The following is a 13,010-nucleotide window of genomic DNA, read 5'->3' as shown; positions in this document are numbered from 1 at the left end:
ATAATTAGAAAAAAATTAAATTGTAAAACGTATACATGGATTAATTTAATTAACTTTATAGTTAATTATACATGTATACAAAATGTATAAATAAATATTGTATATATTAAAAAGAAATTTCCAATCCAATTTTTGTTTAATTTAAAGAAGTCCTCAGATTTGTATTCTATTTCTTCATAAAATTTGGAAAAAGTGCGTTATTTAGAATGATTCGTTGGCACTATTCTGATAATTATATACATAATATAAACAAAAATAAATGTATCTGTGATAATTCAAAATTAAAGAACATCACAATAAAAACTCCCGGAGAGGTTTGAAGTAATTGGACCAAATTACACTTTCAAAATAAAAATCATATAAGAAAAAAGAAACACAAATACCTACAATACAAAACAAAATCGGTAAACAATAAAGTATATAAGGAGTGTGATTTATTTTATTGCTGTGTTTTTTCAATCTTCTTACTTCTTCAGTCTTCTTACTGTTCAAAACCTTTTAATGCTGGACGAATAGTCCCTACGATATACAAACTTAATGTTATTTATAATATAATGTTTCAGTTAAAACGATTTGATAAAAAAGGCAAAGGTTTCGCAGAAAATTAGTATAACGAATAAAATCCGCAGAAAAGTCGTTTATTTACAGAATGTATGACAATCCTCACACTAAATAATTTTCAATTTCAACCATTTCCTATTCAATTCTATTTATCGCCACCTGAAATGGGCGTAAGCGCGGTTAGCTTCGCACTGCTTGTGTAATTCGTGTTTTCTCTTCACAACGGAACCCTGAAAAAAGAAAAGAATAATAAAATACATATTCAAATTATAATTGAATTATACATGAACAGGGGGGGGGGGGTCCAGTATACAACACAGTACAAAAAATGTGTCAAGAGAGTTTAAAACGGCCCTGCGGCGGCGCTAGTGGTAACTTTGTTCTACAAAACCATGCAGTACCATAGGAAAAATGCATAAAAATTATGAAATAAATATGAAAACCTTTCAAAATCATTTTTTCTTCATAGTGTAGTCAGGTAGAAAATTAGGCTTAAGTACTTACATATTATTTTCTTTAATATAGGAAAAAGCGGCATAATTGACATAATCCAACAAACAAAAAATTGCATGAATATTCAGAACGTATAAAAAAAAATAAAAATAACGATTGCACAAATGAATGAAAAAAATGCCAAAAATATATATTATTATCGAATTATAAAATTTTACAAATTTCAAAAAACGACAAGATCTTGAATTGACAAAAAATAAAATCCTGAGTTTGAAAATATCCGAAACTAAAATTCACCGACTTCAAGCCCGACATGTAAGATAAGCGAATGATTAAATTCCCACAAAATGTTTTAATTCTCGAAATTTAGAACTACTAAACATACTTAATTGACTATTAATTTATGAGCTAATAATAGAATTATAAATAATACAGACAATTTAATTAATCATTAATTATTTTCGGCAATATTTATGGGAATTTAACAATTCATTTATTTTTTAATTGGGCTATTTTTTTTCTTGCAAATTTATGATTTTGTTATTAATTTTTTCGTTGTTTTGTGTTAATCCTGGATATTCAAATCGTTTTAAATATAGCGAGGAAGAACTAATTTTTTTTTATATTTCCGTTTTAAAATATAATGCTACTATATAAAAAATATAATTATTACATCTATATATGACAAACAAGGAATATGATATATCCTTAAATATTGTTTTCTATTACAATGAAATATCGAACTCTTAAATGTCATACTTTTTTAATCAATTTGAAAACAATTAAATTAATCGAATTGTCAAAAAAGAATCTAGAAGATTTTAAAGAAATTTTTTATAATGTAGTATTTTACGAAATATTATGAAAAATTCGAGTCCTTTTAAAAGATGTTTAGAACTCTTAGAAATTGGGAAGGAATCAAAAAATATTTGACACATTTTCGAAAATGTAATTTTATCAGCATTTTAAAATGTCATTCCAAATTTTAAAAAATTAACTTACAATCTTCTAAATTTTCCTATTAATTTTAAGAAAATTTTGTTTATTCTCTTGAAAACTTTCGAAATTCTTTAAATTCCACTAAATATTTCTTGAATTTACCCGATTTTTGTTCGTTTTTATTTTGCAATCTTACAAAATTGAAACATTTTGCTTTAAAATCGTCTACACTATTTTCAGTGGGAAATCGTTTGATATGTTTAAAAACCTTCTTTTATTTTTTTGTTTAAATTCATTTTTCAAAATAAAAAATTATTTAAATTTTTCCTGCATTTTTTTATTTATTCTGGCTAATTAAAAAAATTGCCCCAAAATCTTTCCGATTCTTCTTTGACTATTATTGAAACCTTCTAAAATATTAAAAAATAATCTCTTCAAATTAATCTTTCGAAATAAAAAATTATTTTAGTTTTTCTTAGGAATCTGAAAAAATGTCTTTAATTTTTATGAAACTTTATAAAATTCTTTAAAAATCTTTACAAGTTTTAATTATTTCTGAATCGTTTCAAAACTTTTGAATATCTCTTAAACTTTCTCAAATTTTTTCCAACATTATGTAATATGGCAAAATTGCAAATTTTGTCTTTAAAATCTTTCACACTTTTGAAAAATGTTAGGAAATAATTCAAAATGTTTTGTGATCTTTTTTTGATTTTCTCTTGAAATTCCTTACACAACATTCATGAAAAAATTTCCTATGAATTTTAAGAACTTTTTTAGACACCCTGATAAAATGATATAAATAATTATTATATAATTATTTTATATTAAATTATATATTTAATTATATAATTATAATTAAATAATAATTATATAAATAAACCATTTTCTTGATATATTTTAAGAGTTTGTAACGGCTAAACCCAATAACCAAATTTCCATATACCGTATTAGCAGCTGCAGCCATCAATTCGTTCCCCAAAGTTGTACCTAAATGTACAGTGCGCTCCTTGGTTTTTGCGGCTTGTATTAACCAATTCATTGACAAAAAACGGGCTCGTTTCCATGTTAAAGGATGAGGCACTTGGTAGTGAACACCCCCTCGTCTTAGCTTTACAAGTTCCAAAACTGGCGTGGTATTCTCAACGGCTCGATGTAGAATTATGACTGGATCGAGTTCAATTTCCATTTGCTCTTTTTCTGTCTTTGCTGTATTGTACTTTTCAATCTGGGTCCTTTTTATATGTGCAAAAGCTGCTCGCATCACGTTTCGGGCCGAAATTTTTTTCCCTTCTCTCATAATGTAATTCGTAAACTTGCTGTGATTAATTTTGATTTATTTATAAGTTATAAAAATGATCAAAATTAGATTAGAAATATAAATTATTTAGAGAGCGTCCATTAATTATGTAAACTGGGGAGGGGGGGGGGGGGCTCCAGAAAATCTTACGAATTCTTATTTAGGTAGGGGAATTCCAAAGCATTTCTTACGTAAGTTTCCTCTTTCTAATTATTTTTTTTTATATTTCCATTGAAACGTTTTCTACAGCAGTAGAAATCCCTTTAAAACTGAGAAAATCTCTTAAAATTCTTGGAGATATCACGAAAGCTTTCAAAATCTAATAACAATCCCTTCAAATTTCTAGGAAAATTATATGAAATTCCGCGAAATTCCTTAAAATCCTTTATAATATTGGAAAATCATTTAAAATTCAGCTAATGTTTTTCCAAATCTTTTAAAATTCTCTCAAATCTGTGGACATAATTTGGAATGATTTGAAACCTCTTAAAATCTTTTGAAATTCCTTCAAATCTTCGAACCCTCTGATACTCTTCAAAATTCATGAAGATACCTCCGTCAATCTTCAAATTCCTCAAAATATTTTTAAATCTTTAAAAGGTAATTAAAATTCCTAATCCTTTGGAATTCTTAAAAATCCGTGGACATACTTTGGAACATTTTGAAATCCCTAACAATCATTCGAAATCACTTAAAACCATAGAAACCTCTTCAAAACTGTTAAATTCCTTCGAAATCTCTTCGAATCTTTTGAAATCCCTTCAAGTCTTCGAAATCCCATTAAAATCCCCTGCTACCTTGCAGAATTCGTAAAAAATACTTTAGTAACTCTTGAAATTCGAAAATCTTTTGAAGCTCGGCTAATTCTTTTGAAATCTTACAAAATCCTCGAAAATCTATGGATATACTTTGGAATATATTGAAAACCCTTCAAATCTTCAATATCCTATTAATATTCCGTGGCACCCTTCAAAATTTTTGAAAATACTTTGGTGACGTTTGAAATTCTTTAAAATCCCGTGACTTCTTTTGAAATAAATCAAAATCTTGTGAAATTTTCTGATACCCCTTAAAATATTTTAAAATGTACTAATATCTTTTAAAACTCATTAAAATTCCTCGAAATCCCTTTAAGTCATTTTTAATATTCGGAAGACCTTTAAAACTCGGTTAAATCTTTTTCTTACAAAATTATTTAAAATCCGTGTATATATTTTGCAATTTTTTAAAATCCCTACAAATCTCATGGATTCATGGAAACCCCTTTAAATCTCTCGAAATCCGTTAAATCCTTTTGGAAATTCCTTTGGAATCGTTTGAAATACCCCAAATCTTTAAAAGGGTATGAAATTCTCTAAAATTCGTGGATATACTTTGGAATCTTATAAAATCTCTTATAAGTCCGTGAGATAATCGAAAAACCTTTCAATTTCTTCAAATTCATTAAATCACTTAAAATCCTGTCAAATGTTTGCGAATACACTTAAGTCCCTTCAAATATTCGAAACCCCATTAAAATCCCCTGACATCCATCAAAATTCGTGGAAATACTTCGGTATCTTTTTAAATCATTTAAAATCCTGTGTCTTCAGTGAATTCTTTTGAAATATACCGAAATATCTTAAATATTTTTTAAATCCCTTAAAATTAGTTGTAATCCGCAGAAATCGGTCGTCATTCCTTCTTATCCCTCAAAATCTATCTAAATTCTTCGGTACCTCTTAATATCTAATTAAACCACTTCAAATGTCTTGAAATGTTGCAAAATCGCTTGAAAAATTGAGATTCTCTTTGAAGTTATACTAGGTAATTTCCTCAAACTCTTGAAATCTTTTTTAAATCATTTGAAATCTGTCAAACCTCTCGAAATCTTTTAGAACCATTTGAAATACCGTAAAGCTTTTGTAATCCCTTAAAGTCTCGTTTCAAGTGAAAATAATTCATGTATTAAGTAAAAATATAAAATTTCAAAAATTATTTTAACGCAATTTATGGACGTTCGCTTTTGAAGTATTTTAATTGTATTTAATTCTAAAAATATAATAAATAAGGTTTAAAATGTAGTCTGACATTAATTTTTACATACCAAACGACAAGATCGTGAAATTCGGAACTGGTTTCTGTGGTAAATGCAGGCTTTATAGATTTAAGGGCCAGTGTTTGCAATTCCCCGGTTTCTTGAAGTTCTTCTTGTTCAGCTTCCTTGTAAATTGGTCTTTTCATGTGCTTTGGAAACACACTGTATTGCTTTTTAGTATTCGCTACCATTAATCTGTAATATCGAATAACAATAAATTACTACAAGCTACATGTATTTAGTACTTAAGTTTGAAATACTTTTAGTGTTCAAAATGTTATCAAAGCTATACAACAAAAAATAATATTATATTAAGAAGAAATACTAGTAAATTGATAACAAAATCATGCAGACTACTAGAAAATTTTGAGGTTATGTTTCAATTTGTAGGCCTTGACTTCTTTACAAAAAATGAATAAACATACCAAAATATGTCTACTCTAATTAAAAACTATCCCTTTAAAATCATTTATGCAAAATAATTTACCTCTCCAACCCTTTAAACCTTTCGTAAACAAATACTCGTGTGAGAAGTGTTCGGAGTGAAGCCATTTTAAGGCATAAACTTTGAAAATGTAGGAGAAATTAATATAATCTCTGACAAATAATAAAAGTCAAATTACTGTTGACTTTCCAGTGAATGATGTTAAATATAGGAAGAAATGTGGCGGTGAAAATTTACTACATACTATTTATGCGGTATACGAAAATTATCTAAAATCACTAAAATCTTTAATCTTTACGTCACTCCGGTTCCGCGTTCCTCCCAGTTCCATTCCGCAGTTCCGCTTCCTCGTTCCGACAGTCATGACGTACGACTCTGTCGAATATTGATATAGTTCGTGATTTCTGCAATCTCCTCGATTACAAATTTCACAAAAAATCAAGCTTAGGGAGTTCTGTTGTTGTTGTTTATAATCGTGTTTAATTTTTGGTATACATTTAATCAAGAAATTGATAAATAATGCGATCGATGCACGACGCATATGCCAGGTTGATAAACCCTTGCGGGGAAGGCTCCTAAGGAGCGCCTTGACAAGTGGTTTCTACTTGAGACAACCGGACGTTTGGACAGCTTACGATGGCTGAAAATCAGGGAAACGCCTCGAACCAAATCAATCAAGGTAAATGAATTTTACATTGTATTTCCCCCCGTTAGCCTTTGAGGCTAATTTTTTCAGTCCTAACCTTAAGGATCAACCTGGACGAGTCTGATAATTGTCCTTATTTTTTACGCGAAATTTTCACCTCTTGTTTGTTTACTTATATCTAGAATCGATTTTTGACTATTTAATAGACAAATCCGTTCATTTGTATTTTTTTATTTTTCGATTTTTTAAACAGTTTATTCTGACTCCGAAATGATTGTTGCTATCTTATTTTAACAATCTGGATTCATAGTTTGTAAATATTTTCTGTAATGAACCTTTCGTTATTTACTGTCATTGAAGGAAATCAATTATTGATTTTTATGTTTTGAATTAAAATAACCCATTTTATTGATTATTTTTAAACCAGAGCTACTAGCGCGTTAAAAGTTCTTCCGATAAAATACGAGTCACATCAACATTCAATTAGCATTTTATTTTCCCCAACTTTTTCAATCTCTAAAAAATACTCTATAATTGCATTTGCTTTTCAATTTAATTAACTATTTTGAGTTAAACCATTTTTCATAGATGCTTAAGCATCTACGAAACATCGATTGCAGAATTGATTTCAACATTTTAATATAAAAATTAAACATTTTTATATTAATTTGAATTGGGATCATTCGAAACAGCTTTAGACTAGAAACGATAAAAATGGTACTATTTCAATTAATAGCGCTGAAGACTAGTTGTGAATTTCCACATTTACGTATCTGCAGTCTGCATGCTAATTTTTTATAATTTGTTTGCAGTGCTACACGTGTCTTTTAAATTCTGGTTTTATCCGCCAAAAATTTAAGAAATAATAATAAGTTGCATTTTCTAGCCAAATTCAGCGAACATGAACAAATTTTAAGAAGTAAAATAATTCATTAGCAAAAGATCCACGATTTTCCATTAGATCATTTTTTGATAAGATGCACAGTTTCTGGTTTATTGAGTAAAAAATGTTAGCAATAAAAATTTCATGGTAATGCTCGCTTAGAAAAAAATAAATTATTGGGGATATGTAATTTATTAGAGGATTTTAGAAATGCATACAAAAGATGGAGCGCAAGTTCCGTAATGAGAATGCAGCAGGCAGATTTTTTAGTCTTATGCTGTCATTATTGAAATTCAATGTTGAGGAAATTATTCTGAAAAAAGGAACTAGTTACGGTACGGTTACTTATCGTGAAGAAGTAAATTTGTTTCAATTTCCACTAGGTGTTCACTTACTTATTTTCTTACAATTATTTTGAAGATTGTAAAACTTAAATTCCGAATATAAAAAAGCGAGTAACTAAACTTTCATACTTGTGTTTTTTCGTTAAGTTGAAATTCAATACGTTAAAAAGATTTTAGTGCCTTTTTGATATATTTTCCCGTTTCAAAAATTAATTTTGATCTTAAGAGAATGATTCAAAGGTATTGATTGAAAATTGCACTCGTAAATTGTGTAAATATAATTAATTTCATCGTTTATTCAGAAATCGTTACTTTGTAATGAAAACTTCAACTGAGAAATAGCTTTTCTTTGATGAATGATCAAATTACTAGTTTGTTTCTGTAGAAAATTTTTTTATTTTTATTTTATTGTTTAAAAGTCTTCGTTAACTGATATAATTGCATTTCCTCTTTTCTAAATTTAGACATGTATAACCAAATGCGGTATTATTGGAGATCATCAAGTCCATCAGGTCAGTGAAACATTTCCCAAACAGTTTAAATTGAATCTGATTTGAATGTTCAGATTAATAGGTGTATTATTATTAGATACTGTTCATGTGTTTTTTTTTAAGTAACCGGAATAATCATGAAATTATTATATTTCATTATTTGATCGGAAACCAATTGCTTGACTATAAATGTTTTTTTTTCTTAATTTGATACTTTTAGGGAAAGCTTTAAAAGCCTTGTAAAAATCACACATTTATTTTGGACAACCATAAGATCAACAAGACTTATATTTTCTAAAGTTAGATGTCAAACTTCTTTTAAAACGTTGCATAATATTAAATATATGATAATAATGAATAAAATTATCATTGTTTTAGGATCTAGTACACCGTTTACTTTTCAACGGATGGACTTCAGATCGAATAACGACGTTGAAAATGATTTATCTGGTACGATTTTTTTTGACAAAATATGGTTTTGCCTACGATCATGAAAGGCTCTCGTTAAATCGATTTACTTCTTTTTATAGAAAAAAGAAGACAATTGAAACTCAGTTTCCAGACGCAAGGAAGCAGCAAGTCATTCTCTAATTCTACTAGTTCCACCCTTTCAAACTCTGCTGCCCCATCAATATGCCCATCCATGTTCGTAGTTTTTTTGTTATTTTTGCTCGCTCAGAAAATATGCATTAAATTTTGCTTTAATAAATTTCTCATTCCTACAGAGCACCACGCCCAATCTTACCATTAGCTCTACCCAAGGTACCTGCAAGGCCCAGACCTGTGGCACAGCCAGTATATGTTCCTGACAAAGCCAGGTACGCGAAAATGTTATAATAAACTAATCTTTTTGTTAATATACCGTAATTATGGTATTATGGCCTAATGGTTCTTCGTCTTTAATTTATGTTAAACTTAGGTTTTGGTACATTAGGTACTGAACAAATAATCCATTTATTCTATGTCTGTTGCAGGGAAAAATTAAGAATGTGTCAGTCGATGCAGAGTACGGGAAAACTACAATTGTCTCCTGGTACTGTATACGACTTTACCAGTGAAGACCTTCAGGATTTGGGGGAAATAGGAAGAGGGGGTTTTGGTACTGTAAATAAGATGATACATAGGATAAGCAATACCGTCATGGCTGTGAAGGTAGGCTGAAAATTAATTGCAAAAAGATTTTAAATGATGTAAATGTCAAGTTTGGCAGCTAGATTCAGCATCATTTTAATTGCAGAGAATTCGTTCGACGGTCGATGAAAAAGAACAAAAGCAGTTATTAATGGATCTAGAAGTTGTCATGAAATCCAATGCCTGCCCTTGTATTGTGCAGTTTTACGGGGCGTTATTTAAAGAGGTATATTCACCATCCCATTTTACATATATGCAGGGTGCTAACTTGACTGAGAATTTTATTTACCGAGAAATGACCGCGAATTTAATTTAAAACCCGGGTATTTACTTCTGACCGCAGTAAAATTGAAGTTTTTGTTATTTTAATAATTTTATTCAATTTAAACAAGTGATTCCTACTTTATCTACCGTTGCAAATTTTTCAAATTATTTCAGTTTACTCTAATTAAATAATAATTTATTATTTTCTATTATAATGAAAACCTTTTGCAATTTTTTTCGCTGTGACATTTTTTTCGCTGACTTAAGTTTGATAATCGAATTGATGATATTTCAGACATACAAAAACAATAATTTTCTAAATTTGGTCAAAAACTGGATTTATCACGTTTTATTCCCTCGCTCCTCAGTTATTTGACTTAGAACAGGAAATTTGAGAAAATAATTATCGTTTTTATTTTAGGACAGGGAGTTTTGGTAAAGGAATATAATTTCACTTGAAACTGGGAATTTTTTATATGGAACGGGAATTTTGTTAAAGAATTATAATTCAGATTTTGATTAAAGTAATTAAAAAAATCCCTGTTCCAAGTCAGAATTCGCCATAGTTTAAAAGTTCCCTCTTCATAATTAAAAAAAAAGTACTAAAGTAGTTCTTCGAGTTTTTCTGAAATTTGGAATTATATTTTCTATGTAAAGTTCAACTATTCTATCTTTGTTTGAAAATTGATATTTTTTATTTTAATTCAAACTGTTTGTTTAAAAATGTATATACTTTATGGGAAATTCGTCTTTTTTGTAGAAAATTAATCCGTATAATTAAAAATCCGTCTTTTTGGTAGATAGAAAATTCACCTATTCTAGTTGAAAATTCTGAGTTTGGTTGAAAACTCATTTCTCCAACTGAAAATGTAACTAATTATTTTATTATTATTTATATTATTCCAGGTAAATTTTTTACTTTAGTTGAATTTATCTTCTTTAGTACAAATTAATATTTCGTTGTTAAAAATTCAACTATTTCAGCTGAAGATTCATTGCTTTAGCTAAAAACTGATCTTTTTGGTTTAAAATTCAACCATTCCAGTTGAAGATTCATCATTTTAGTTGAAAATTGATCAGTTAGGTTAAAAATTAATGTTTTAAATTTAAAATGGTAACTATTCTATATTCTGTTGGAAATTCTTTTTTTTTTTAGTTTAAAATGCAACTATTTGCTTGCATATTTGTCTTTTGTAAATGAAAATTAAAGTAGTTCCTTAAGAATTCATGTATTTTGTTGGAAAATTGCATTGTTCGGTAGAAAATTAATCTTTTTGTTTGAAATATAATGATTTAAAAAAAAATTATTTTGTTGATTAAAATTCAAGTATTCCAGTTAAGTATTCATTAATTTTTTTTTAAATTAATTTATTTTGAAATTTTTTGTTCTGTTGTGTTAAGAGGTATTCATAATCAACATCATGAATTAAAATAAATGTTTGCATTTTGCGGCACAAATGAAATGTTACTTTTAATTGACCGAAATAATTGATAAACTTGATCGGGAAATAACTGGAAATTTTAAATCATCCGCCGAATCGCCACCCTGATATGCTGTTAAGCAGGAAAATGCAATGAGTAAAATGAAAGTTTTTTGAATGCCCTTTCAATATGTTGAACTTGCATTAATTTCGTGTAATTTTGCTGTTCAATAATATTAATATTAATAATAATATTTTACTGTTTAATAAGAACTGTTTACCACCTTGTATAGAAAATATAAGCTTTTAAATAAACATTGTGTCGTATGGACTTAACCTAGTAGAATGATATAAATCTGAGAATTCAATCTTCTTTTACTAATCAATAAATAATCAAAAGGGTGACTGTTGGATTTGCATGGAGCTAATGGACACCTCCCTCGATAAATTCTACAAGTTCATCTACGAGAGGTTAAATGACAGGATACCTGAGAATATCCTAGGAAAAATCACAGTAGCGACTGTCAAGGCACTGAATTACCTCAAGGAGAAGTTAAGGATTATTCATCGAGACGTGAAGCCTAGCAATATTTTGCTAGACCGACGTGGCAATATTAAACTTTGCGATTTTGGCATTTCTGGACAATTAGTAGATTCCATCGCTCGAACCAGGGATGCTGGTTGCAGACCATATATGGCGGTAAGTTTTAAAAACTCATTAAACTTTTGTTCGAATATTTGGATACGTGTTTTTTAGTTTATTAACGTATTTTTATGGTTTGCAGCCTGAAAGAATAGATCCACAAAGAGCGCGGGGCTACGATGTTAGGAGCGATGTGTGGTCCTTAGGAATTACACTGATGGAAGTCGCGACAGGATATTTTCCTTATCCAAAGTGGAATTCCGTTTTCGAGCAACTGTACCAAGTTGTTCAAGGTGACCCACCAAGGCTAACACCGAACGAGAATGGAAACCATTTCACTATGGACTTTGTTAACTTCGTAAACACGTGGTAATTATTTTTTTTCTTCTAAGCAATATTGTTCCAAAAGACTTCCTTTAGTTCAAATTTAATTGATTGCAATGATTGGAACCAATGGAATCTTCAAAATATTTGCTATCTCTACTTTAAATTCTATTTATAAACGTTTCAAGACTGAATTAAAGTCAAAAGGTTTAACTGCATCTTAAAGTTAAAGTATAAGGATTAAATTTGAATTTTATTTCATTCGAAACCTACTTAGTGAAGACCTTTTCAACTTACTTCAAAATGGAGGAATAAGAACAAAAATCCAAATTTTTGTTATTTCTCTAAAAGTGTATTCTATTTCTATTAAATCTTCGTTACTTAGTAAAAGATAGGAATTCTTTACCATCAATTTCGATAATATCAGTTTTATGAATTCGGACTACAAACCACCTTCGGCCTACAAGTTTTTAAACAGAAAGCATCTTTATGATGATTTAAGAGTATTTCAAAGGTAGATTTAAAATCTTGATCCAAAATTTGTTATTCTAACGGTTTTTTAGTTTATTGACAATAGCATTACGTCCAAAAGAAAATGAATTCGAAACCCTGCAAAATAGGTTTTTAATGTAATAACTCCCCAGCCTACATAATTGTTTTGTTAAATATGTACATTTTGTTAAATAGAACTGAATTTTTCTTATTTCAAAAAGGGCTTGGCACCTTTTTTTAAATATTTAAAACGCTTTAGCACTATCTTGAAATAATAAACAATCAAGAAAAGTCGAATGCAAAAGCGCTTTATTAATCTTGATGACAAAGAAAATTTTCTGGTATACAAAATCCTCCATAATACGCACAAGTTTCAACTTATCCAATTCCTTTAATATTAACTTTTTACTCAGCTTATAATTTGGAATAATACTTACCAGCAGTAATTTCAAATATGTAAAACAAAAATATATATTTTCTTATTTCTAAAACGGCTCGATACTTTTTTTAAATATTTAAAACGTTTAAAAACGGCAAAATTTTCAATTTATCTAATTACTTTATGATGCTTTTATAAAATTTAGCCCCCCCCCCCC

The 13,010-nt window shown here is 28.7% G+C and overlaps 2 protein-coding genes across 4 annotated transcripts in view; one reads left to right on the top strand and one right to left on the bottom strand.

The window, feature by feature from the left end:
- Nucleotides 1-622: 622 nt before the first annotated feature.
- On the bottom strand, nt 623-6,191 carry LOC117171052 (28S ribosomal protein S7, mitochondrial). 2 transcript variants are annotated; one of them, XM_033358099.1, is made up of 4 exons: nt 6,074-6,191; nt 5,340-5,525; nt 2,900-3,272; nt 623-791 (listed from the first exon to the last, which is right to left on the bottom strand). In XM_033358099.1, the coding sequence occupies exons 2-4, from the start codon at nt 5,519-5,521 to the stop codon at nt 711-713; spliced, it is 636 nt and encodes a 211-aa protein (XP_033213990.1). In that variant the 5' UTR covers nt 5,522-5,525; nt 6,074-6,191; the 3' UTR covers nt 623-710. The 2 variants fall into 2 exon arrangements, with proteins under 2 accessions (XP_033213990.1, XP_033213988.1); XM_033358097.1 differs by having other exon boundaries at nt 5,818-6,125.
- A 143-nt stretch (nt 6,192-6,334) lies between these two features.
- Nucleotides 6,335-13,010, top strand: part of LOC117171051 (dual specificity mitogen-activated protein kinase kinase 4) — an 11,160-nt gene continuing 4,484 nt past the window's right edge. Inside the window, exons 1-9 of one of the 2 annotated variants that reach the window (XM_033358095.1) lie at nt 6,335-6,454; nt 8,113-8,160; nt 8,518-8,589; nt 8,670-8,784; nt 8,865-8,957; nt 9,114-9,291; nt 9,377-9,496; nt 11,356-11,655; nt 11,741-11,967. In XM_033358095.1, the coding sequence (XP_033213986.1) occupies nt 6,412-6,454; nt 8,113-8,160; nt 8,518-8,589; nt 8,670-8,784; nt 8,865-8,957; nt 9,114-9,291; nt 9,377-9,496; nt 11,356-11,655; nt 11,741-11,967 (1,196 nt within the window). In that variant the 5' untranslated portion in view covers nt 6,335-6,411. The remainder of the gene's footprint in view (nt 6,455-8,112; nt 8,161-8,517; nt 8,590-8,669; nt 8,785-8,864; nt 8,958-9,113; nt 9,292-9,376; nt 9,497-11,355; nt 11,656-11,740; nt 11,968-13,010) is intronic. The other variant, XM_033358096.1, reaches the window with a different exon arrangement.

This window comes from Belonocnema kinseyi, chromosome 4 (assembly GCF_010883055.1).
Source record: "Belonocnema kinseyi isolate 2016_QV_RU_SX_M_011 chromosome 4, B_treatae_v1, whole genome shotgun sequence".
NCBI lineage: Eukaryota > Metazoa > Arthropoda > Insecta > Hymenoptera > Cynipidae > Belonocnema > Belonocnema kinseyi.
The sequence above is the reverse complement of the archived record's forward strand: the minus strand, read 5'-3'. Positions and strand labels throughout refer to the sequence as shown.